At 41.0% G+C, this 24,000-nt stretch overlaps 2 protein-coding genes across 3 annotated transcripts; both read right to left on the bottom strand.

Moving 5' to 3' along the window:
* Positions 1-389: 389 nt before the first annotated feature.
* LOC104929562 (zinc transporter ZIP12) lies at positions 390-9,590 on the bottom strand. 2 transcript variants are annotated; one of them, XM_010744117.3, is made up of 13 exons: positions 9,254-9,590; positions 8,198-8,497; positions 6,726-7,052; positions 6,437-6,644; positions 5,802-5,965; positions 5,505-5,676; positions 4,440-4,612; positions 4,166-4,321; positions 3,872-3,952; positions 2,543-2,615; positions 2,250-2,408; positions 1,951-2,138; positions 390-938 (listed from the first exon to the last, which is right to left on the bottom strand). In XM_010744117.3, the coding sequence occupies exons 2-13, from the start codon at positions 8,444-8,446 to the stop codon at positions 810-812; spliced, it is 2,079 nt and encodes a 692-aa protein (XP_010742419.2). In that variant the 5' UTR covers positions 8,447-8,497; positions 9,254-9,590; the 3' UTR covers positions 390-809. The 2 variants fall into 2 exon arrangements, with proteins under 2 accessions (XP_010742419.2, XP_019127162.1); XM_019271617.2 differs by lacking the exons at positions 6,437-6,644; positions 6,726-7,052; positions 8,198-8,497; positions 9,254-9,590 and having other exon boundaries at positions 4,402-4,612; positions 5,802-5,937.
* Positions 9,591-10,875: 1,285 nt separating this feature from the next.
* Positions 10,876-23,068, bottom strand: mrc1a (mannose receptor, C type 1a). The gene is made up of 30 exons (XM_010744116.3): positions 22,868-23,068; positions 22,376-22,777; positions 20,871-21,044; positions 20,349-20,504; positions 20,150-20,263; positions 19,896-20,036; positions 19,623-19,805; positions 19,020-19,177; positions 18,807-18,923; positions 18,609-18,724; positions 18,047-18,195; positions 17,711-17,910; positions 17,498-17,613; positions 17,328-17,406; positions 17,089-17,233; positions 16,955-16,993; positions 16,212-16,375; positions 16,011-16,075; positions 15,832-15,932; positions 15,603-15,742; positions 14,958-15,069; positions 14,686-14,858; positions 13,616-13,721; positions 13,259-13,491; positions 12,985-13,150; positions 12,746-12,898; positions 12,542-12,658; positions 11,763-11,921; positions 11,646-11,678; positions 10,876-11,558 (listed from the first exon to the last, which is right to left on the bottom strand). Exons 1-30 carry the CDS (start codon positions 22,935-22,937, stop codon positions 11,326-11,328), a joined length of 4,314 nt encoding a protein of 1,437 aa, XP_010742418.3. The 5' UTR covers positions 22,938-23,068; the 3' UTR covers positions 10,876-11,325.
* Positions 23,069-24,000: the final 932 nt, after the last annotated feature.

Below are 24,000 nucleotides of genomic sequence, written 5' to 3'. Positions count from 1 at the left end.
AGAGCACTGGGAAAGTGTTAGTGTTTGTACTACAGGTGTTTTGGATCACCGGGAAGAGGAGGTTTTTAGTCTTGGACTGGGAGTGAAGCTGGTGTTGTGCCAGAACCAGAGCTTGGCAAGCGAACAATGTAACTGGGCTCAGCAGCATCTATGGACACTGTGACAGAGGGGAAAAGACTAAAGGGGACGTTGACCGAGGAAGGTAAGAAGAGAAAAGGAGAGAGTGATCGAGTGAGAAGCCGCTAGACAAGAGTAAATCTGGGACTGACTTTTAGTTGTTGGCAAGAACTTTGTAAAATAAAAGGCTGAAAGACTGACGCCGAGCTGGGCTTCTTGCTGATGGACTAGTAAGCTGTTGCTGACAAAAAATAGATACAAACCAAAACAAGTAGATTTACAATACTTTATATTTTGCTGGTGAGAAATGACTTCAAAATCAAATGACCCGAGTATTGGAGGCCACGTAAATATTTCACAGAACAGTAGATATGCACAATTGTACTTAATACTGCCATATAAAGTCATTAGAGTTTAAGTCACCCATGATGCCTAACATACAAAAATAAATCATAAAATATTAAAAAAAAAGTGAATACAGCTAAAGTACATTTACCATCCAGTGTGGAGACTACAACATCATAAATACCAATAATGATGTTAAACATCATCCTGGTTGCACACACTAACACTTGTAAAGAGCAGCAGATGATAAAGACGTCAACGAAATTTAAAAAAGCAACAAAAAAAAGCACTATAAAACAAGTCAACCTTTGTTCTGGATCGACCTCATGTGAAGAGATACACTGCATTTAGAGTCTGAGTTCATGTTCATAGAGTGCGAGGAGCAGGAGACAGGCCCAGCCCATCAACAGACCGAGGTTCTGCAGGAAAAACATGAGACACGGTCTGTCTGTCTTCACACGATTCATCTCTGGAAGCTGAAAAAAAGGAAAGAAGTCAATTATGAATAGTTTTGATGGAAATGTTTGGTTATTCTGTAGTTTTGCACAAAAAAAATCATGAAAAAGACCAAAACCAACAATTTGGCAGTCCATCTCTCAGTACTCAACAACTTTTCAACATTGTCCATGGCGCTAGTGGCACAAATCTACAAATCTCCTCCTCTTTGGGCTTTGTTTATCGGATGTGGATTCTGTAGAAGCATACTGGCCCTTTCAGGCACAATGTGATTTGTGGTGCACTTGCTGCTGGGTCAGCACACTCTGTGGCCAAAATTCAACATGGTTAACCCAGACTTGTCTTCTTGTCTGTTAGGGCAACAACAACTATTCATCACTTTGGCTAAATAAACTCTGCGTCGGAAATTTAACAAAAGCCAAGAGTGTTTAAATGTCCATTACTGTCACTCCAAATGTTGGTTGTACATATACAAAAACATGGCTGATCACTAAAACTGGGAAATTAGCTATAGAGACCAAAGCTGTTTTTTGTATCAGGCTGTAAACATGTTTATTTCTGCGGTGAAGTTGGACATTTTAACATGGGGACTTGTAGAGATTGACTCATTCTGGAGCCAGCCTCAAGTGGACATTTGAGGAACTGCAGTTTTTGGCACTTTACAGCCATGGAGGTTGCTGCTTGGTTGGAACATTATTTTGCCCTCCAGAATAACTGGCTCACGTTTCCCACTAAGGGAAATATGTCCCGGGGAATCAATCTTGTACCCCTGGAACCTGCAGCGATACAAATACACCTCGTTGGAAATCACTGATGGAGGTTGTATGTACAGTAAGACAGACTCAAAATCAACTCAGTTCTCATGGTCATAACGAAGGAACATGGTAGCCAGTGCAACGGCATGGTTTACTGGTGTGTCTTTGAATGTCATACGGCACAGAGGAAAAATTATATCAGGATGGTTTGGTTGGTTCTGGTCTTTTTGTGGAATTTGTTGACACTAATCCTTTACATTTAATAGGGCTCTCTTACCATTTCAACTAATGACAAATAGAGGAAAATCCCGGCAGTAACAGCAAAGATCCACTGCTGCACTTCCATCTCTGAGGAAACAAACAGTCCGATATAGAGTCCCATGAAGGCCGTCAGAGCGCTCAGAAAGTTCATTAGCACAGCAGTCTTCACTGAGAGTCCGGAGCTGAGCAACACAGCAAAGTCCCCTTTGAGACAAAAAGCAGAAAAGATAAGTCATAAGTCAAGCAGAGTGTTTCCTGGCCTCAGCCAAAAAAAACAACAAAAGCATTCCTAAAGTAAGCACCATGTCCTCTCACCCATCTCGTGCGGGATCTCGTGGCACAGGATAGCAACGGTGGTGGCCATGCCAGTCTCAGCCGAAGAAGAGAAGGCCGCCCCAACAACCAGGCCATCGGCAAAGTTATGAAGGCTGTCTCCCACGATTACCATCACAGCCAGCAGGGGAACCCCTTGTCCTGGGAACACAAAGGGAGCCTGTGTCGTTCCAGTTCATCCTCAGACCATGACAATTAATCTGCCATGCCAGGCGACTAATTACAAAGTACATCACATTCGACAGTGTTGTGCAGCTCGTACTGAAAGAGCTTACTCTGATGTGAAGGCCTCCTTGTGTCTACAAGTTCAGGTGTTACTTCTGTACAGTCCAAGTCATCCACGGGTCCCTGAAGGATACAGACGATTATTCAGCACAGATTTAAGAACTTTCTTTACCTAAAATGAAAGGACCAAAACATTATTTTTTTATGTAACAAGAGTGTTTACAAAATAGGTCCCAGTCTGCAGTCTTTCCACGCGAGTGACCTAAAAAGTACAGTATGTATTCAGCTGTACATGATTCAAAACAAACATGAAGTGCTTTCTGAATGATTCAATACTTCTCATTCTCCAACATCCTACATGCCATGTTCCTTCACTCCTTCCCACACCACTCTTCATCGCCTGTTATATAAGAGCAGGAAAATTGATTTAAATGAATTTCAGTAGGCTTTTTTAAAAAATTTTAATGTGAACATGGATTTAATGGATTCATACTAATCTTGATCCACGGTGTGCATGCTCAGAGATTTTTCTAGATGATTTGTTTGATTTTTGCCATTGTCACATCTGTTGTATGATGTCCAAAATCCGGCTGTAATTGACTGGTTGGTCTCCTTTCAACAGTGCCCTCTAGCAGAACTCCACTCTTTATATCAAGTGCTGTCTTGATTCTCGGGTGGAGGAGTTGTGTGGGAGATTAACCCATATTGGATTTAATAACTCCACAGTGGTGCAGCACAGTAAACACAATATTCAACCAATGTGTTAACTTCGCTGCTACCACAGCTGCTTCTTGATTTTAAAGAGTGTAGTAAACTTAGAACAAATGAAAATAAACACAAATAGGATTATGAATTAATGTGTTGCTGATGTTTAGTACATTTATTGTAGCAATAGCTAATAAATAGCTGCGCAGAACATGGCTCACAACAACCTAACTTAGGTATATATTTATATGCTAGGCACTTGATATGTGGAACTGTGGCATCTAGCGGTGTAGATGAGAACTGCAACCACCTCAGCTCGCTGAGTTTCCAAGCATAGAGAAGAACACAGTGGCAGTGTGACAAATGAGAAAGTCCCAATTTAGAGCCAGTGTTTACTTCTGGGCTTACATTGTAGTTCAACATGTCTAACTCTGTGGAAGCGGATATAAAAGTGTCATTCTAAGGTAACAAAAACATAAATATTTTTATTTTCAGACAATTAATGAAAACACAGTTATATGTCTGACACACTGGACCTTTAAGTTCCAGAAACTGCCTTGTCATGGTCTCCCCTGTCAAGTAAATAACAGAGATGATGAAGGGAATCAGGTTTTCCTGCCAAGAACACTAAAAAAAAAACACAACAGTTCATTCTGGGAAGTGATGAGACTCACCAGCTGTATGGTGGAGATGGACTTGCCCCTCTGTGACTGACCATTGCAGTTGAGTTCTAGGGGAAGGTCACTTGAATGACCCTGCAGACAAAAGAAAGTCATGAGACAGCTGTTGTGCAAAAGTTTAGACTTGGCTCAAACTTGCTTGTTCATGGAAAACTCCAGAAGTTTAATCTCTGGCTAGATAAAGAAAATCAGCTCCAACTTCAGCACTTCCCCGTGACACTACGGTTTCAGTATTTTGCTATAGGATCTCGTTAAAATGATAAAGGCTACAAAAAACTAAACTCTTACATGGCCATGAGAAGGAACCAAAAAGGAAAAGATTCTTTCAATGAGGAAAAAGCCGTAGATCCCTGCGATCATGCCCAGAATCCTCCACAGATAGTCCTTCCCTTCTGTATCGTGTTCGTCATCATGACTGTGAGTGGCATCATGGAGGCCGAGGATCTCCAAAGGAGACAAACAATTAGACGTTTGCTCCACAATCAACACAGAGTATCTTTATACATGTATGGCGCTTGACTCACAGTTACAGAGGATGGTGCAGTGGCTCTGTGTCCTATACCTGTGGTATGAGGTGCAGGAGTGCATCTCCTGAGAGGGTTCCCACTGCCAGGCCCACAAACAGCTGCAGGATGAGGGTGTAGGTTTCCTGGCAGGAGTTGAAGAAGATCAGGCAGATGCCAAACATGGAGCCCACCGTGATGAGCAGGACAGCAGCCGTGCTGTAGCCATACTCTGCAGCAAGGGCAGATTTTAGACACGTTATCTTTTATGTTATAACTTTATTAAGGACACTCAAAAGACAAAAGGGTCCATCAACAACACATATGCAGAAACGACAGAAATCAGGTAACTGTATCCACATACAAACGTGAGCACCAATGGCTCTACAATCTGGATGAACAAACTCAGCTCAGGGTTGGTCACAATAACGCAATTTTGTGAAGCAGACAGCCTGCACCTATATCTGTACATCAGATTTCCTATTGATGACAACAAACATTTGGCTGGCACTACACCATCGTGGAAGTTTAAGGAGCATTCTCATACCGTCATTATCGGCCACGTTGAGCCTCTGCATGTTATTTTTAGTGTAGGAACGCCACAGATGGGCACTCTCTGTGGATGTCTTTATCATCTCATAGATCATCTACTATATAATGGCTGAGATATCTAATTTCATTACACACATTAAGAGCAACAGCAGATAAGAATAAATAACCCAAATGATTATAGGTAGTATTAATACAATGTTCCAGCCTATCCAACATTTTAGATGATCCAGATATTAAGATTACTGTATAAATCAAAAAATGGCATCTGGAGTTCTTATTGAGGATGATTCTGTGCTTCTACATTTAATTTTTGTTTGTTTTTTAATATCTAAATTGTGCAAACAAACCAATGAAGAACATGACCTCATAATCAAAATGTGTTTCTTGCACTAGCATGTGGCTTTCCCAGAATTAAAGTAAAGCCTAATCGCTATGCTCTTTTCTTATTTAGTAGTTAAATGATGAACCTTTAACAGGAATGTTCCTCCTCAATTTAGTAAAACCAAAGTCACAAATCAATAGCTAATTGTATTTATTAGTGGCTGTGGGCTGTAGAGGGTGAAATGTCTTACTCTCGAGAGCAGTGGGCAGAGATCCTCTTCTTTTTTGCTCTGCAGACTTGCAGGCATTGCCTAGCAACTGCTGAATGATGGCCGGGCAAATTTGTGTGAAGTGCTCCTTGGAAATTGGCAAATGAGGATTCAGAGCAAAAATATCCACCAGCTGATTGGCTGAAAAACATACCTGATTAGATTCAAAGGAAAAGACAAAATAGTGGGTGAGTGGGAGGCTCTTTAAATCAAGCCTTTAAGTGTCTAGTTCACAGCAGCATTTGTGTGCTTCTAGTCAAACATTTGCCTGAGTCTCACCTGTGCCCAGTCTCTGCTTATTCCTGCAGTTTCATGGTTGCAACCATCCAGCAAACCTCCAGACCTTTTTTGTGAACTCTTTGTTGTGCTCCGCCTCTTCCTGTTGTCAGGATGTGTCACTCTTTCCTGTCCTACGCCCAGCTGATGGAGCAACTCTTCTAGGTCTGAGCAAAGACATCACAAACGTACAACAAATGAATCTGTCTGACTTGACAGTGCTAGTTCAATACTGCATTGAGATTTTGGATTTAACTTGGAGAGAGCCTGTGTTTAATAATGAATCTGACTTTTTTGAAAAGATGACTGGATTTTATTTATAGCAGCCTGAAAAAGCATCTGACACACATCTCTCTTTTAAAAACCCAGACTAATGAATATCTTTCAGGAGCGTTGGTTGCTCTTTCATGCACGATGACTCATTCCTTGTATTAAGTGACAGAAAGAAGAAACACCTTCAAATGAGAACTAACTTGAAGGACTCTGTGACAGATTTAGTATATTATATTCCATTTCTGCCAATAAAGAAGATATTGATAGTTGATAGTTAAAGCTGCCACATCATCAATACTTTAAATAAAAGCAAATGCCAGTCTGTTTAAATGTGCTTAATAAGCCAGCTGTGCTCTTAAACTTACCCATTATCTGCAGATTACTTGTGCAGTTCAGGGATTGAAAGATATAGTCGGTAAAGAAAGCAGGAGACGGTAGGTTCTTCCGTCTGAAACAGCGGCCCTGCAGGATATGGCTGATGATGGCTGCGGCCAGTTTGGGCACAGAAGACACGTCAGCACCTGGAGTCTCTTGCATGTTAGCATCTTCAAAGACGCTAGCCGCATCAATACACTGTTGGATCAGAGATGAAATGATCAGATGTTGATGTGCAACTGTCAAGACAGGACATATCTTTAAGATAAAAGTCCTTACTTGCAAAACAGATGAAGGATCTTGAGTAGAGGGTTCGTAATGCTGGTTGATGAGCTGCAGAATGCTTTCTGTTTCACCGGATGATAGGACACTGTTGTCCTCAGCTGGGTGTAGATTGGTGAGGGCCAAAAGATAGAACTGATAGTTCCCAAACGAGGAGGAGGACGAAGACAGGGAGGAAGGAGAGGCAGCATTTGACACACACAGATCTTGCAAGTTAATTATGTAGTAGAGCAGAACAGTGGAGATCCGCTGGTAGTCGCCCTCAGTGAGGTAAGCCTTCCCATCATGTTCTAGCACAGAGAAAGCTACATCGGGTGTCAGGCACTGCAAGAAAAGGAGAACCATTTTAGGGACACCTCATTCACTTGGAACACTTTTTATACATCTGATTTGTATGTACTTTCAGCAGTTAACAGAAAACAACTACCTTGAAGGACAGTTGAAACTAACCAAGATGTCAGACATCATGCCCTCTTACCTATTCTGTCAGTTCGTAAACCAGAATGGTCTAAACTTAGGTGGGATATCTTGGTACAAAGATTGATCCAGCATTGTGGAGCCACCAAACTATTAATGGCATTACATGTACAGTAAACAAGATAAAGATTAGTCCAATTTAACTATTTACTTCCTCCTTCCAACCTGCATTGGTTTAACCCCAATCTCTCATCCCTTTAAATGTTTTAAATGCAGCATAGCTACGGGCACACTTCTCCACTCCACTTGGCAATGCAGCAAACTTTTGACATTTTGGTGCAGGCATTGTGGTGCAATCTCTCAAACTCTAATCTTACACATAGAACTGGGAATCAGATACAGAACTAGGGATCAGATACTGGACTGGGGAACAGATACTGGACCAGATAACAGATACAGAACTGAGGAACCGACAACAAGTGAAAGCAAGAACCACAGACACAAAATACACAATAGCAAAGACTAAACCATAAATCTGTTTGGTACACATTTGATTGATCTCTCTACTCTCATCAGTGTAGTTTTTTTTTTTAAACAGCAAGTCTTGTGCTCTTTGTGTTTCGGTGAGTAAAATGCAAGCCCAATTAGATCCACACACAAAACTTTAAAAGCTTAGGAGAGTGAGTGAAGCAATATTTCTTGTCAGAGACCACAAACAATAAGAAAAAGTGGAAAGCTGCTCTCTCCATTTTTAAATTTCACTCTCAAGCCTTGACGTGCACCTAATCCTTTTGTCAGCCTGCCTGCACAAACATGTGAAGCACCTCTAACTCCACTCTTTGGAGTTTATTATGTCAAACTGAGGGATGTCTAAAGCCACTCAGCATGAGTGCCCTATAGAGGTCAAGAACTTAAGCCTCTACATTCACTCACATTCCAGCCATAACAAGTACATTTCTTTGAATAAGCAGACAGGAATGAAGGATGAATACATAATATGTGCTTAGAATATGGATGTAGAAGTTGCTAAGTTTATAGTTTATAGGCCTTACCTTGTCACAGACGTCCTGAGAGGTGCCAGTCCTCTCTGCACAGTGCACCGCCCGGAGGAGCTTGGTGATCAGGATACCGGTGTGGTTCTTCTGTAGCTGTGGCTCGTTGGTACCCAAGGGCAGATCCAAGGCCCTGAGAGCCTCCTGCAGGTACTCCCGCTCCTGCCCTTTCACCTCTAGCACCCTCCCCAGCAGACAAAGAGACAGCAGCAGCAGCAGCAAAGTGGAAGCACTGCTCCTGAAGTGCATGTTCCCACCAAGTCCGTCCAACTCCCTCAAGCTCCAAGGATTGGCTTAGGGCTTGCGACAACAACAAGAAGACGATGGAGAGAAAACGCAAACAGATTTAGAAAGAAGTTTGAACGAGGAGAACAGAAAGCTTGAAGAGAAGCAGGGCTGTGGGAGGTGTTAATAATAGGTACGCCTGATCTGGTGGAGGACAGGAGGGCTCGGTGGGTACCCCTCAGATGAACCAGCCCTTACAGTGCTGAATGGTCAGCCAAAGCCTGGGCCTCTCAGTGCACAACAAAAGGATTAGTGCAGGCAAGTGAGAGAGCACAGGGGCAGGGAGAAGGGGGCATGAAGGGGGAGACGGGAGAGAAAATAATTAGTATTGAGGAAAACTATGGACAAGCTATAATTAACGCCAAGCAGCAGCTGAGATCCACATTTAAGTAGTTCTCCAGCTGGAAATGCTGCACCTCCTCAGCTTGTAACAACTTATAATGTTTTAAAAAGTGTGCGTTTTCATAATGGTCTGAACACTGAAGCAGTTTCCTTTTTTAACAGCATCAATTGTTCAAGAGCAAGACAGGAGCTGGTACGAGTATGTGCAGCACCAGAGCTGCATAAAGCACTGGGGATGTTCAAATCAAAGACTTTCTTATTCTGTATGATCCCTGAGTCATCAAAGATCAAACATACAGTGCAAAACATGCCAAGCCTTCTCGCAACACTTTCCAATATCCTCCCACGCTGTTCACCCGGCAGGTCAAACCGACTGAGCAATAATAGGACAAAAGCTGCAGCAATACCTGAGATAAAATAAAAGCTTACCGGATGAACCAGGCCTATCGTTCTCTCCCCTCTGCTCCTCTCAGCTGCTGTAACTAGGTTTGTTTGCCTCCTCCGGATGGATAAACATAAGATCCAGTGTTTGTTTGGGGGAAATTCTTGGGCATTGGTGCTGCTGGTAAAACCCTCTTACGAGAGTTGAGTAAGCTCCTAAAGGATTAGCTGCGACAGCCTCCGAGAGCTGTGGTTGCCATGGAGAACGCTGCCTCATTTTCAACATTAGGTGATGGGCGGCGGCCAGCCATATTAGGGGAGATTCGAATGGCTGATTACTGACAGAGTAATATTGCAGTCCAATATTTTCATGCAGACATGCAGGAGACACCGAAGGAAACATTCGCAATAAAAAGTGAATAACAATGTTGGATCTTGTGTGCACTAATGTGTCAAATAAGGCCACATGACACAGAGACATGTTGCTCTCCTCCCTTGATCACTGTAATGGATATCCTGTCACATGCGTAGTTAAATTTGGTTTCCTCAGTTTCCTGATGTTCCCTCAGAACTGTTTTTTACTGGCAGAGGAGAAGCAGGAAACAAGCATCCCCATCTGACTGCTTTTATAAAACTTGTAATCACACGGCCGGCCCTAGGCTTTTGGTGGCCCTAAAGAAGATTTTGTTTTGGGCTCCCAAAACACTCCTACTGCTAATAACAGTGAACACACAAAAAATACATACAATTAATTAACATACGTTCTCCACGTAACTTCAAACCCCACCAGGAGCGTTTCAGAAGCGTTTTGAACACCAGACTTTGTTAACTTGCTCAGATTTGATCATTTTTTCTTTTTTTATGTGCTTCTAAATATATAAATAGGCTATATAGTTAAATTATTTCCCTTTTGGCTCTCCTTTTTTACTATCAGAATTTTGCACACTGTTTATTTTTTTTAAAAAAGCAACTGGATTCTGTATGCCTTTTGTGTGTCTGACATCACGTCAGCTCGAGCTGCTCTGTGCTGATTGACGTGGGTTGCTCGCAGCTTCCGTCAAAAATAGAATAACTGCATCTCTAATAATTCTGGGTGGGACCGAGCAGAGAATGGTGGGGTTTGAAACATCGACGAGAATGGGAAACGACGATGGCTGCAGCGCACACACAGCACGTCACATCTGTGCCCTGTAGAATTTGGCCGTTATTTTCTTTTAGTGTTGGCAAGTAGCTGATAATTTTATCCAGAAAACAAAGTTTTTATTAAATTAGAAAGACAGACGAGAAATAAAAGAGAGAGCATTGAGGTACAATCAGGCTAAATTAATCATTTTTTCTCATCACAGTAACCAAATACTTGTGACTGAGAATCATGAGAAACTTTCAGAGCGTCCCTGTAACCATAGTGGCTCATGGTGCCAGAGAGAGAGACACTGTGCTGCTGCACAAAAATTCTCCAGACAAAGTCCAGACAAGAGTTATTATTTCACACACGTAGACATGTCCTCACATGCTGACAGAACTTAGATGACTCTGAGCAATGCAGGGGGCTGCCAAATGACACCACACAAAGTGAGGAGCGGGCAACATAGAAAGTCACAGTGGATGTGTGCTTTGTTTTTAAGCTATTAGAAGAACAACGTTTTTTTTAAAAAAGAGAACAATTCAGATTTGTTCATTAATTTCTTTTATTGAGCTTCTATTTACAAAGTCGTAAGCGTGAGTGGAGAATGATAAGAAGCAGTACAGTTGAGAAAAATCTGTCTAATTACACTAAAACATCTTCATCTTTCTTGATTTTTAATTGGTTTACAAATATTCTTGGTTATGTTGACTGGTAAAAAGTAAAAAAATAATATGTACACATTTCACAAATCACATAATCATGTCAATTTTGTTATAGGTTGTTCATTTATATTATCTTGTCACTAATTCGCTTAGTGCAGTGCCAGTGCGTGCATGAAATATTATATAATTCTGAATAATTATCTTTAACCCAGGCTTCTTTATATGGGAAAACACTACAGGCTTTTGGTTGAGATTCAGCTCCCAGTAAAGTGATCCAAAATAAAGATGAAAATTATTTTCGTAGTGCTGATTACCACCCATCTCACATCTGTCTATGCTTGTTCATTCTGCTCTATGTTAGCCACCAGACCCTTGGTGTCTACAGCGGCTCGGAGTGGATTGTTGAAGTATAACTTGTTATCAAAGGTGCTTTCTCCCAAGACAGGTGTGGGGATCTGTTTACGGAATAGGAGGAAGGCGCCAAGTCCAATTATGGCGATTACAACCAGTACTACAGCCACAGTGATGCCAGCGGACCCGTTAGATTTTGGTTCTATGACGTGGGCTGCGGAGGCAAAACGTAAACAAGTATTAGTCAAGTTTGAAACTTTATATATCCAACATACTGTATATGTTGGATGAAATAACTTACCAACAGCTGGTGGTTTCTCTGTAGGCGGAATAACTGAAAAAAAGAGAATAAATAGTCAATGTAGGTGATAGATTTTAATTCAGTTTAAAACTGAAACTTAAAACAAAACAAACTTACCTTTGGCTGTTTTGCAGATGTAAGACTTATATCTGGTGCAGGTGTTTGTACTCCACTGTCCACTGTCTGAATGGATGTCCACACATGAGTCTGTCTTTGGCATGCCCTTTTTCCAGTTGGTGTAGTCCACAGCACTGTTATCGATCCACATCCACTCACCTGTACCAAGAAAGCTTGTTACTTTAATGACCAAAGCAGTGCACACTGACTCAATAAACTTTAGTCTGTGCCAGTAATGTTATCTGTCCCAGTTAAGTATATACCAATGTTTATTAGTATATTGTTTTTGCAGCTGATGAACAAGAAATCAACATATTTACAGTTCTAATACTAGGATACTAAGATTGATGCTACACGTCCACAGCATCCAACATTGAGTTTGTTGTTGACAACTGTTGCTAACAGAAAGTTTCCAGGTAATCCGTTTTTTATACAAAAAAAACGGGATATCCATAAAATGGATAATGGATATCTGGGACATCCAAGACATCATCTGCAGTCTGATTAGCAACTTCATACGTAAAAAATAATGAGAATGTCACATTTGGGTTTTGAATCTCTGTAAACACAAGGATTGTTTCTCTGCATTGTGACCAAAGCCTGATTGGTCAACACTAAATCTTGGTCTCTTGCCAACAGATTCTGCATTTATATGCATAAATCTGCGTATAGAGATTATTGACATGGTACAGTGTTTTACTAAAGACTCAGTGAAAAGCTATATGCAGCCAGAAAGTTAGTGATCCATGTAGTAGACATGTAAAGAAAGCCATGCACACCTTCATGAGTCTTGTAGAGGCCAATCCAGAAGGACTTGGCACCGTCCTGCAGAAGCTCCAGGTTCTGTTGTATGAACTGACTCTCTTGAGGATCCTCAATACTCACCAGAGAAGCACCTGATGAACACAGCCACAATAGCACACCGGTAAGATTTCATACACACCCAAATTATACTTTATTATTGGAAATTCTTTGTAACATACCCATTTTCAGACATTCAACTGAGGCATGGGCCCAGTTGTCAACCATCGAGCTGAGGAAGGAATAACAATGGCCTCTGAAAGGTATCCAGGTTTTTCGTTTCTTTGGTTCTGGACACTTTCCAGGGAGTTGTGGGGGCTCAGAGGGAGCAATGTCTGGAAAAGAGACATGAGATTTCATGGCTAACCATCCTAGTGTTTGGTTATGTGCTGTGTATAGTGCAATGGAGGGATTGTCTGACCTGTTGATTTCTTGCAAATGGAATAGTAGGTGCTGGTGCATGGTCCAGTCTTCCATTTTTGGTCCACATCCATATACACACAGCCATAGTTGTGTTTAGGCTCTTCGGGGCCCCATTTGGTAAAAGACAAGATCCAGTTATCAACCCACTTGTATCGTCCACCAGTCTGTGAAAAAAAAAATCTTGCATTAGTGGAGGTTTATACTGAGCTAAAAGGTATTTGTCTCAAATCCTATTTGAATTAATACAATACAATAACCGGTAGGCTTATTACCACGTTGCTGTTGAGGCCAATCCACACAGGCTCGTTGTACTTGAAAATCTGCAAGGTGATGTAAGCCTGAGTTACTGAATTCAGGATACTGGCCAGATCTGCATCATCTGCTTGGCACTGCCTCCTCGCCTCATCCCATTTCATCTTTTGGGCCACTAGTTTGTAGGAGTCATTGCCAAGTTTGTAGAAAGCCTTTGGTTGGACAGTTGTAGGTGGGACCGCAATCTGAGAATCTTTGTAAACAACAAGAAACAAAAATGATTCAGCTGAAAAAACTAAATTTACAGCATTGACTCAACGCTTGACAGTCTGTCAGTATGACTTGAGATAATGTAGCCTTGCTAATATTTTACTCACCGATGTTTCTTTTACAGATGAAGCCATGTTTTGTATCACAGTCATCCACCTTCCAGAGTCCAGTTATTTTAGGGGTGGTGCCCACCATAATCACACAGTCAAATTTCTATCAGAAAGAAAACGATACATTAGTTCCCTTTGATTCCTTCTTCCACGAGAGTATGCATGTTTTTCTTTCTTTCTTTTATTAAATAGGGCAGTCATAAACTATTAAGAGCTACTTTGTGAAGGTTCTCAGTCATCCACATCATCTTTGTTCAAGTAGGGTTAAATCTTGGGCAACTGGACTTGGTTATAGATCTGTGAAGACATTTCACCTCTCATCCAAGAGGCTTCTTCAGTTCTGACTGGGGAGATCCAAATATTTAGCCTAGGCAGGATCATAGCTTCATGTGACTCCCAGCAACCATCATCTACGCCAAAGCTCAGGTGACCTGAATGACTGTCATTCACACCAGACCTCAGGTGACTTTACCAACAGTCGTCACAACAGCACTAACGACCAACTACAGACTATGGCTGGGTCTGCAATCCTACCTAAGCTAAATACTCTGATCTCCACACCAGTCAGTCAGAACTGAAGATGGATGGGAAGTGACATTCAAAACTAAAGATGGATTGGAGGTGAAACGTGTTCACAGATGTATAACCAAGTCCACTTGCTCCAAATTGAACCCTTCTTGAAAAAAGTTAAAAGCTACTGGTTTCATTTTGAACAAGATTGTATTTGATAAGCTTTTCAAATAAAAATGCTCCATGCTAAATTACAATCTTTATAGTAATTGTAACTAAACTTTTTAGTAATTTTCACTATCATCGTCTTCAACATTTAGCTCGCTGCATAGCAGTACATCAGGACGCATAGTGACAGGCTTGTAAAATTTCACTTCAATCATCAGTCTTTATGTGACAAGATTCTTTGGTGGAGGCGACAGGATGTCTAGTGATAGAAGTATTATTTTGTTTTCAGGTGTCATTCATGCTTATTTCTTTTTAACTTCTCTTGGCATCACTTTGTTATCTTAAACTGTAGTCGAGAGAGAGATAGTTGGACAGAGAGTTGAAATAACCTCAGTCATAAATGAATAAAGTCCTTCAGGCACTGATGATGGATGCCCTTTGGCCCAGTTGGTGTATGAAATGCGTTTGCCGTCCGTCCACACAAAACGCATCTCCCAGTTGACATCATTCATGCCAGTCCACAAATCGTCATTGTATCTCACCATCTGTGTTGTTAGGAATGCTAGAAAGGAAAACACAGTTGTTCTTTAACTAATCACTGCATAATGAAACGACCACGAAGGAAAGTGGTTTATTATAATTAGTTTCTGGTGTCACTCACCTTGCTCTTTCTCGTTGAGGATAGAAACCAGATTTCCTCCCTGGTTTACGCAGTACGACCTGGCGTCCTGCCAGTTCTTCTTGTCATTGTCATTGTCAACAATTCTGTAGCACTGTGTAAATGAGAAGAAATTGCAGTCTGTGTTTTGCAACCAGATTTAAGTAGATTTAAAGTTTAAATCACATACTGAAAGTCTTGATCAAAGCCATGCATATGAGTCATATAAGTCCATATGTTAAAATGTCCAACTTCACAGCAGAAATAAACATGTTTACAGCCTGGTACAAAAAACAGTTTTGGTCTCTGTAGCTAATTTCCCCGTTCGTGACAACTGAGTTTGAATTTTTATTTAACTCACCTGTTCAAATTATATTAAGGCTTAAAGTTATGATATGATTATATATGATTATAATTAACTGTGTGGACACTTTAGCTCAGTTACAGGTGGCATGTTTGAGCACCCAGCCACCTCAGCTCCACCCACACTTCACATCTTTGCCCATTTTTAGATTAGCAAGGAGGCGGCAGAGGCAGCCACCACATTTTGAGCTTCAAAATGGTTCATCAGAAACCTCTGGGTGAAGTCACAGATATGACATCCATGTTTTATACTGTTTATGACTGTATAAAGTTATACATTATTACCTTTCCTTGAAAAGCTAACCACTCTGGTCCACATCCTCCTGAAGGAATAGGAGTCGGGGCCATTGTTGTGTTTACGAAATTGCTGCTTCTTTTGCAAATAGAAGGTAGCTCCATACCACAGTTAATGTCATTCCAATAGCCTATAGGAGAACAATTAATAAATATTACAAATACATTAAAATTAGGTTGGCTAATGTTTATGAAACCAACACAATATGGTGTGACTCACCCATGTTCTTGTATATAGTCACACAGTTTTCATCATTATTAGCAAAGTTGGGCTCATTCTTTTCCCATGCAGTATACGTTACAGGGGTGCCATCCATCCAGCTGAAAAACAGACAGAACATATTGAGCAAAGTGGACAGTATATCTAATATTGTGCCTGAACAATGAAGTTTAATTTACCTAAATGACTTATCCAAATTTACTGTCATGCCAATGAAGTACTGCCCCTCTGAGCCTTTCGCTATCTGTTGGGACATAATGGTAAAAGACAAAAACTGTTACACACATGGTTTTCAGATCTTGGTGGTCAGATCTCAGAGTTCATACACCTCAGTGTTAAAAATGTTTGTTGTTTTGGAGAAAATATTAAGAATTTCTCACCTGTTTCCAAATAAACTTCCTCTCAGTGTCCCCTGTGATGACCGCAAGTTCACCAAAGCCCTTTTTGCAGACAGCTCTAGCAGCTTCCATATCGAGGTTGTCAGTGTTGATGAGATACTGTGTGTCATTGTATATAATCCAGCCATCTTCTGTGGTGTTGTATACTGAAACAAAACAGTGTTTTTTAGACTGATGAAAAACAGGGTCAAGTCTACTGCTCTGTTAATGTCAGCATGCACACACTGACAGTGTATAAGGTACATTGGTGGTGGATGCCAACATTTAATAATTACCACATAATGGCTTATTACTTTAGCCAGTATTTATTCATAAAGGGATGCATAGAACACTTTTCATCTTCCACTAAAAAGTTTACAGCCTGGTACAAAAAAACAGTTTTGGTCTCTATAGCTAATTTTCCCGTTCATGACAACTGTACTGCATCTGAATTTTTGTATAACTCACCCGTTCAAATTATATTAAAGCTTAAAGTTATGCGTAACTTATTGACAGGTGGGTGCCAGAGTTGAATTGTCACACTGGCTAACATAGATGACTGTTTCTGGTGTTTTGTCACTCCCCATCTGATAAGACCTTTATCCTCCAGGAACCATAAATGTTTATACAAAATTTCAAGGTTTAAAAATCATTCCGATGGTTTAATTTTGACAGCAAAAGAAGAAAGATTTTAGCTTGGTAAACCAAGAAATTAAATGAAGGGATGGACCACTGCTGAAACTTACCTTTTTCAACTATGACAGGCTCAGGTTTGGGAGTCACACCTGAAAGCACAACAACCATAAAGGAAGATTTTTTAAAGCTTCCACATCACTTAACTACTTTGGACGAGCTCCATGATGAGACCGGTTGATGTTACCTTTGCGTATCTGGCAGAGCCAGTCGTGGTAGGCCTCACAGTGCCGATCATTCCAGTGCCGTCCGTAGTAAAACTGAACTTCTGCACAGTGTTCGTTGTCATTGTGGTTGTTTGGTTCCCCGTAGCCCCAGTTCTCAAAGTCGGACTAGCTTACAGTTTTTGGAGATACACATAATTAGACCACGGTTGAGAATGACAGTGAGTAAAGCTTTTTGTGACAACAATAAAGTGCTACATACAGCCGACCCATCACTCCAGACAAAACCTTGATTGGTACCCAGGCTGAAGCCAATCCAAGCTGGGTCAGATGAATGAAACCTGTATGAAATCAGAAAAACCCAGTGATTACCTTTATAATTGAGTAACAGAATATAAATTCTGACATATACAAGATGTTAAGTCAACATACGGAGCGTTGTTCAGGTCCTGCATACTGTGTATGCTCATCAGATCCCCGCCAATGGCTTGGCAGAAGTCCCGTGCTTCTTGCCAAGTCTTCCTCAGCTCCTTTGATTTTTTGTAAAGCTTTTTCATGAGTGAAAAATAAATGTATTATGAGTACAAGTTGTGTGTAATTAAAAACTGCAAAGATTTCACAGCTTAGTTCAGTCTGTCCTCTTACTTTGTAGCACATGTTCCTGTTAACAACTGGGTTCCAACCCGCCTCACAGCTGAGGGCTGCAGTGGTGGGTGGAACTGTTGTCACAGCTACACCCTCTGCTGGTTTCTTGCAGATATACTTCTCCTTGTTGCTGCAACTGACAACGTCCCATAGCCCAGCAAAAAACCCAGTTGTCATGGCAACACATCCTTGTTTTCTGTCTTTTATTAAACACACCAGAAGAAACGAGAAAAACAGAATGAGCTTGAAGATGTTATACAGTACATATATAACATCAGACAATGTAAGGACGGCTTGGAAGCACAGATACACAATTAAAGGAAAAACGGGCTGTACCTGGCATGCCCACGTTGAAATTAGTGAATGCGACTTTTCTTCTAGTGGTCCACCTGAAAGTGCTTCTGTCTTCTGTGTTGGACAGACCTGTCCAGAAATACTTCTCTGGTCTCAAACCCACCAAATTGACCAAGAAGGCGCTCTCATATCTGCATGAAAACATATAAAAGCCCAAAAATATGCAATTAAATAACTTAAATACAATAATATTATTTAATAAAATAAACCCAGAGATGTATTGGTTATGTAGTTAATGAAAATTAATCTTAATTTTTAGATTCCACAAAACAAATGGCTCCATTTCCCACCACAAAAAAAAACATAGACTGTTCCCAGCCAGTAAATGCATTTTATAAACATTAAACGCTTGTTTTAAAGTAGGAAACTTGTCGACTGGCTATTTTTTGATTATAAATAATGTAATCATACCAAATACACATGTCCACATACAAGAAAAAAATATAAATTCTTGCATAATGTTGCTTTAAGACTTAAGACTAATTACATTGATTGAAAAACCATTTCAGATCACTTTTACGACTGAAATATGGGAATATTTTACCTATCAACCACATCCACCAGGTTACCACCAGCATCTGAGCATGTCCGCTTGGCATCATTGAATGCTTTTGTCTCAGATCCGATGTTGTAGCAGTAAGAACCAAACCTCCTTGAGCCCTTGAGATGATAAAAAAAAACACCACAGTGAGATTTAATCTGATAAAGGCTTTGGTTATTTGAAGGAAATGACATCACTCACAAGCTTGCATCCTGGGTTAGCTTCCTCGTGGGTGCCTTCGCCTGGTTTAGTGGAGGCCTTCTTCTTACAGATGTATCCAAACGTCTTCTCACACATGTGGTCAGCCCACCTCCCATCCTGTATGGACCAGAAGACAACAACAGTACCACTCATATTATCATTACATGCAACACATTTCATGTGTCTCTTTTTTTGGACACTTATGAGTGTTACCTTTCCTCTGATGAGAACACAGTCCTCCTGGAGGTTGGTGGCATGAGACGGCTCACCGCTCTGCCACTGAGTGTAGGTAACATGGGAGCGATCAGACCACTCAAACAGCATCTGGTTCCTCTGATCATTTAAGCCAATCCAGAGCACATCTGTCGGTACTGAGGGTTTTAAATGGACATGTAGATGTTGATGTCGTCATTGACAAGAAGTATTCCAAGAGATAAAAGGAATTAAATGAGATATGTGTTATGTGGTGAGTTTTAGAGGTGTTGGTACCCAGATTTTATTACTTTTGGACAGAGTTGGACAGTGACTTAGTGTTTACACTAAGATAAGCTTATTAGCTCCTGGTAATAGCCTCGTTTACTGTGTAAATATGAGAAATATGGTATTGATCTTCTCATCTAACTCTTGGCAGGAGCATATTTTACAAAAATGTGAAATTATTCCACTGAAGGTTAGCTTCATTCTACACATTTGGATCAGAATATTTACAATTACTATTAGTATTCACCATTCTGTGTCAATAATTACTTTTAGCATGGGTTATTGTTGTGAAAACAAACAAATCGCTGGGGAAAAAGATATTTATTAAACACTTACAGTATCCAGTTTGAGAAATAATGAAGCTCTGCTCTTCTATATTGAGTATACTGGCCAAATCTCCACCCTCTTTGTGACATGCAGCCAAAGCGTCCCTCCACATCTTTTTAGTCCTTTCCAGGTAGTAACAGTTACCAGCATAAGGAACCCAGTGACTGGGGCAGAAGCTGGGCTGATCTTTGTCTGTGCATAGAGACCAAAAGATAAAAGGATGAAGACTCACTCTAAAAATAAGACAGATGATTATAATATGTTATCATGAGATAATTTTACTTGGTGGTGGAGGCAGACTGGTGGCGTTTCCTTTGCGACAGATGTAACCAAGTTTCTTGGTGCAGGCGTTGCTCTCCCATTTTGCAGCTTTTCCAGCATTAAGGGTTGCACATGTAAGCCCGGGCTCTGATGAGGGATGACCTAAGGAAAACAACAAGCCATGCATTATTTGTTTTTAATGGAAAAACCGTTGATATTTCATGAGAACATCAGTTTCTTCAACTGTAAATATGTAGTAGTCTGTTTTCACTAACCTGGGGCCCAGTTTAAATATCTGAATGGGTTTCCGTTGCTCCATTGCCATCCACTCTCAAAATCCAAGCTGTTGAGTCCAATCCACAGAGATGTTCCCAAAAAATTTGTCAACCCTGTGTCAACCCATATAATGCAATTATTGTTTAATAATGTTCATCCATGTAGTATGAATAACTGATAATGAGGCTGGCTTTGTACCTGAGATGTATGACTGTTCATGTAGCTCTACAATGCTGAGGAGGTCAGCTCCCTGCTGCTGGCAGCTCACCCTGGCCTGATGCCAGGTCAACACCGACTGTGCGTTCCTCTGATACTGAACTCCTGTGACCGGGTCAGTGTCCCAACCTGAGGTTCCTGCATATGGTAGAAAAACAAAGTGAAATGGAGCATTCACTTCAGGTAAAAGTAGTGTAATACCTGTGGAGCTGAATGGACAAAAGATTGAGAAACGTCACATGCTTGCATACAAAACAAGTAAAAGTTTGTGTCCCTTTTCCTGCCTCAGTTTTAGAGAAGCATCAGGGGAAAACAGGCCTGTGAGAAGAGGAAAACAAGGAGAGTGCTGTGTTGACAACCCATGAGAGGAAGTGGTAGTGTTGTTCTGCTGGGGGAGTAGAAAGGGGTCAGAAACCAGACCTGTCAGACCTGTCCCTACAGACAAACAAGATAATTCTGCACTCTGTCAAGGTGAAATGGTTGAAATGTGTTTCTCACACTTACCTTTGGTGGGACAGAAGCCCCATTTCTTTTCTTTATCGTAGTCTCTTGATGTTGCACACCACAGCTGTCCATCTGAGCGACCGTCCTTTGTGCATTCAGCATACCACTTTTCCATAAACCGAAATGGGAACTGACAAGGGCCTCCGAAGGCATTGCCCCCTAACGTGAAAACCTCTGAGGAGACACAAATCATGAATTTAAACTTAGGCAAAGATTCAAGCCTGGAAATCAGCAGCCTGTTAATAGATATACTACATAGCCAAAAGTATGTAAGCACCTGTTCATTATACCCAAATGCGATTGCTGACCATGCGCATTTACGTGTACACAGACTCTTTGGGAAGTCTTTTCACAAGACTTTTGAACCTGGCTGAAGGGATTTGCTTTACTTCGGCCACAATTAGTGAGATCCACTGATGTTGGGTGAGAAGCTCTAGCTCACAGTTCCAGTTCACCCCAAAGATGTTAGATGGGGGTCATGGGATCAGGGCTCTCTGCATACTATTTAAGTTCTTTCACACCAAAAGTAAAAAACTATTTCTTGGTGGACCTTTATATTTTATGCATGATGGTGCTGTTGACAAAGGTTCCTTCCCCAAACAGGTTTGGAAACATGTTCTCGTCTACCATTGCATTACCATTGTGTACCAAAGATCAACACGGAAGTATGTGGATACAGTAGCTAATAGCCAATGTTCCATTTATGCCATATTTCCAAACTCAGTAAGTTTTACTAAATGGTTTTCCATCTACTGTACCCACACTGAAGCATTGAAGCCTACTCTTGACGTAGGCGCTGTGGATGTTGATTTCTTGATTACCAGCAATTACAGACAGGACTAGTTTAATTCAGTGGCAGATGGGTTCAAGTCCAACAGTCAGGCTACAGATTTGCCATGATCTTGTTGCCAGAATCAGTGACTCAATTGCATTTTGGGCGAGTCGCCTTGTATTAAACATTCTTGGTATTTGCATTGCAGATTGTGGCATTCTGGACAATAAAACAGAAGACTCCAAATATATCAAATACTTTTTAAATGGCTATTCAACCATAACCACTCACTATTGACTTAAAACACAGTTTATATATGTTTTTCTAATGACCTTAACTCATTTTAATATACTGCTTCTTTGGGTAAATAACTTTGTCCAGACTCAGAAGAATGTGAGTGTAAGGTTTTCCACAACTAAGCTAAATAACCACCAATCATTAAACAGCTAAAGACCACAACCTGCTCTTTAATAAACTGAGATCAAATTAAATGTAATCTTTTTTCTTTCTTTTTTTTTTTTTTTAGCTCCTAGCTATTCTCACAAATTGCTGATTTTAGCATTGCATGTCAAAAATGTATTTTTGATGATAGACCTGACATACAAAAGGGATGGAGCATGGGAAGGAGGGATGGAGTAGTCTCTGAGACACCTGTCCAAAACTGCAGCACAGTTTAGATTCTCAGTATGAACTTCGGGCCTTTTAAAATCAGTTGTATGCCCATAATTCCTACCTTGATACCCCTTTGAACAAAGGTCACCCCGGGTCCCAAATATTCTCCAGCGACTCCAGAGCCCTGAACCTTTGTAGATCATTATGTTCCTCTCTCCGCGGTTGCCCCAGTTTAAGTGCAGGTCCTGGTCTTTTAGGCCAAAGAGGGTCTCATTCTTGCATTGCCAGTGTTGGAGGTTATTGCTCTCATCACATTCAAAGAGGACCACCTTCACCCAGTCTTTAATCTCCGTGGTCCCCATACAGAGCTTGAGGGACAGACTGAGGATGCGCGATTCGGAAGCCCAACGGAATTGCTGCTCTTTGGCACGAGGATCACAAGTCGCCACCGTCATTGAGGTGGCACTCTCCGCCTTTATGCACTTGTTGTGGTTCTCATTGTAGATCAGGAAGGAGCCAGTGTCTGGAGAAAAACAGAACAGCTTTATATGACAAAACAATCCGATCACTCGGCCAAGTTGGGTAGACAAAAAACTTGATCAGGGGTACGTACCTATGTCGGCGGTAATGCAGAGGACTTGCAGGAGACAGAGGATCACAGCACATTTCGAACAGGGTAACATTATCCTTAGTGTGTAGCTTGCACTCAGTGGTGGATGAGTCTGTAGTAGAGTTTTCCAGTCATGAGAGAAGGGGTCTGGTGTGTGCTAAGGTGTGTGACATAAAGCAACAATGACACAGAGACATGGTGTTCCACCCCCTTAATCACACTGATGGATATCCTGTCACATGGGTTGCTAAGGTTGCTCAAACGACAGCAATTTCCACAAGCTTCCACTGGTTTTTTGGAAGAGGACAGGAAGACAGGAAGTGTGAAGCGAGTTTATCATGTCACTATTACAGAAGAAACTGAAAGTCACCAATGATAGTGTCAAAGAAACTGATAGTGTCAGTAAGGGACAATAAATCTATTTTTAATAAATCAAAGGCACAAAAGGAAGTGGATGATGATTTTTGGGGAATTAATGGATCCAAACAGGCCTTAATATATTACCTTTTTGATGATTTATAAATAGTCCTTCAGTCTGTGCTAAATCTGAACCCAGAGAGCAGATGTCATCCAGCAAGAGTGCCTTTGAAGAAGTTCCAGGTGTCTGATCAGGAATGTGCCAGAGCAAATGAGGATTGAATGAGGTTTGCAGCACTCTGCTGATGTAGGTTTTTTTTTTTCGTGGGATAGTAGCCCCCAAGAGGTCCACAAGGCTTTGGGTGAGGAGTGCAGTGATGATACAAGTCAGTAGAAAGAGAGGACAGGAGGAAATCCTGCTTCCTACTGGGGGAAGTGAGTGGAGATCTGACCGTTTTGGTCTCATATTGTAGTGTTGCCCAACAATGGTGCTCAGACAAATGAGGTGACAAGACAAGTTGGCAGTGTACCTGTGAAATATCTGTCTTTTGTACAGACAAAGCTGAATCAGTGTTTATCTGCACTGTATTCTCATGAGTATATATTGACCGCAACTTTGATTTTTATTGACTTATCTTGTCTCTGGTCTCCGAGAGTCATGAGGCTGCAGTTACTGGGTCAAATTGCACTGGTTAGTTGGTCAGTGTTTGTTTTCATACAACCACTAGGAGTCAGAAATGTTCAAATCCAACACATAGTGGCAGTAAATGTCCATAACT

The sequence above is a fragment of the Larimichthys crocea genome, chromosome XXIII (assembly GCF_000972845.2).
Source record: "Larimichthys crocea isolate SSNF chromosome XXIII, L_crocea_2.0, whole genome shotgun sequence".
Taxonomy (NCBI): domain Eukaryota; kingdom Metazoa; phylum Chordata; class Actinopteri; family Sciaenidae; genus Larimichthys; species Larimichthys crocea.
The sequence above is the reverse complement of the archived record's forward strand: the minus strand, read 5'-3'. Positions and strand labels throughout refer to the sequence as shown.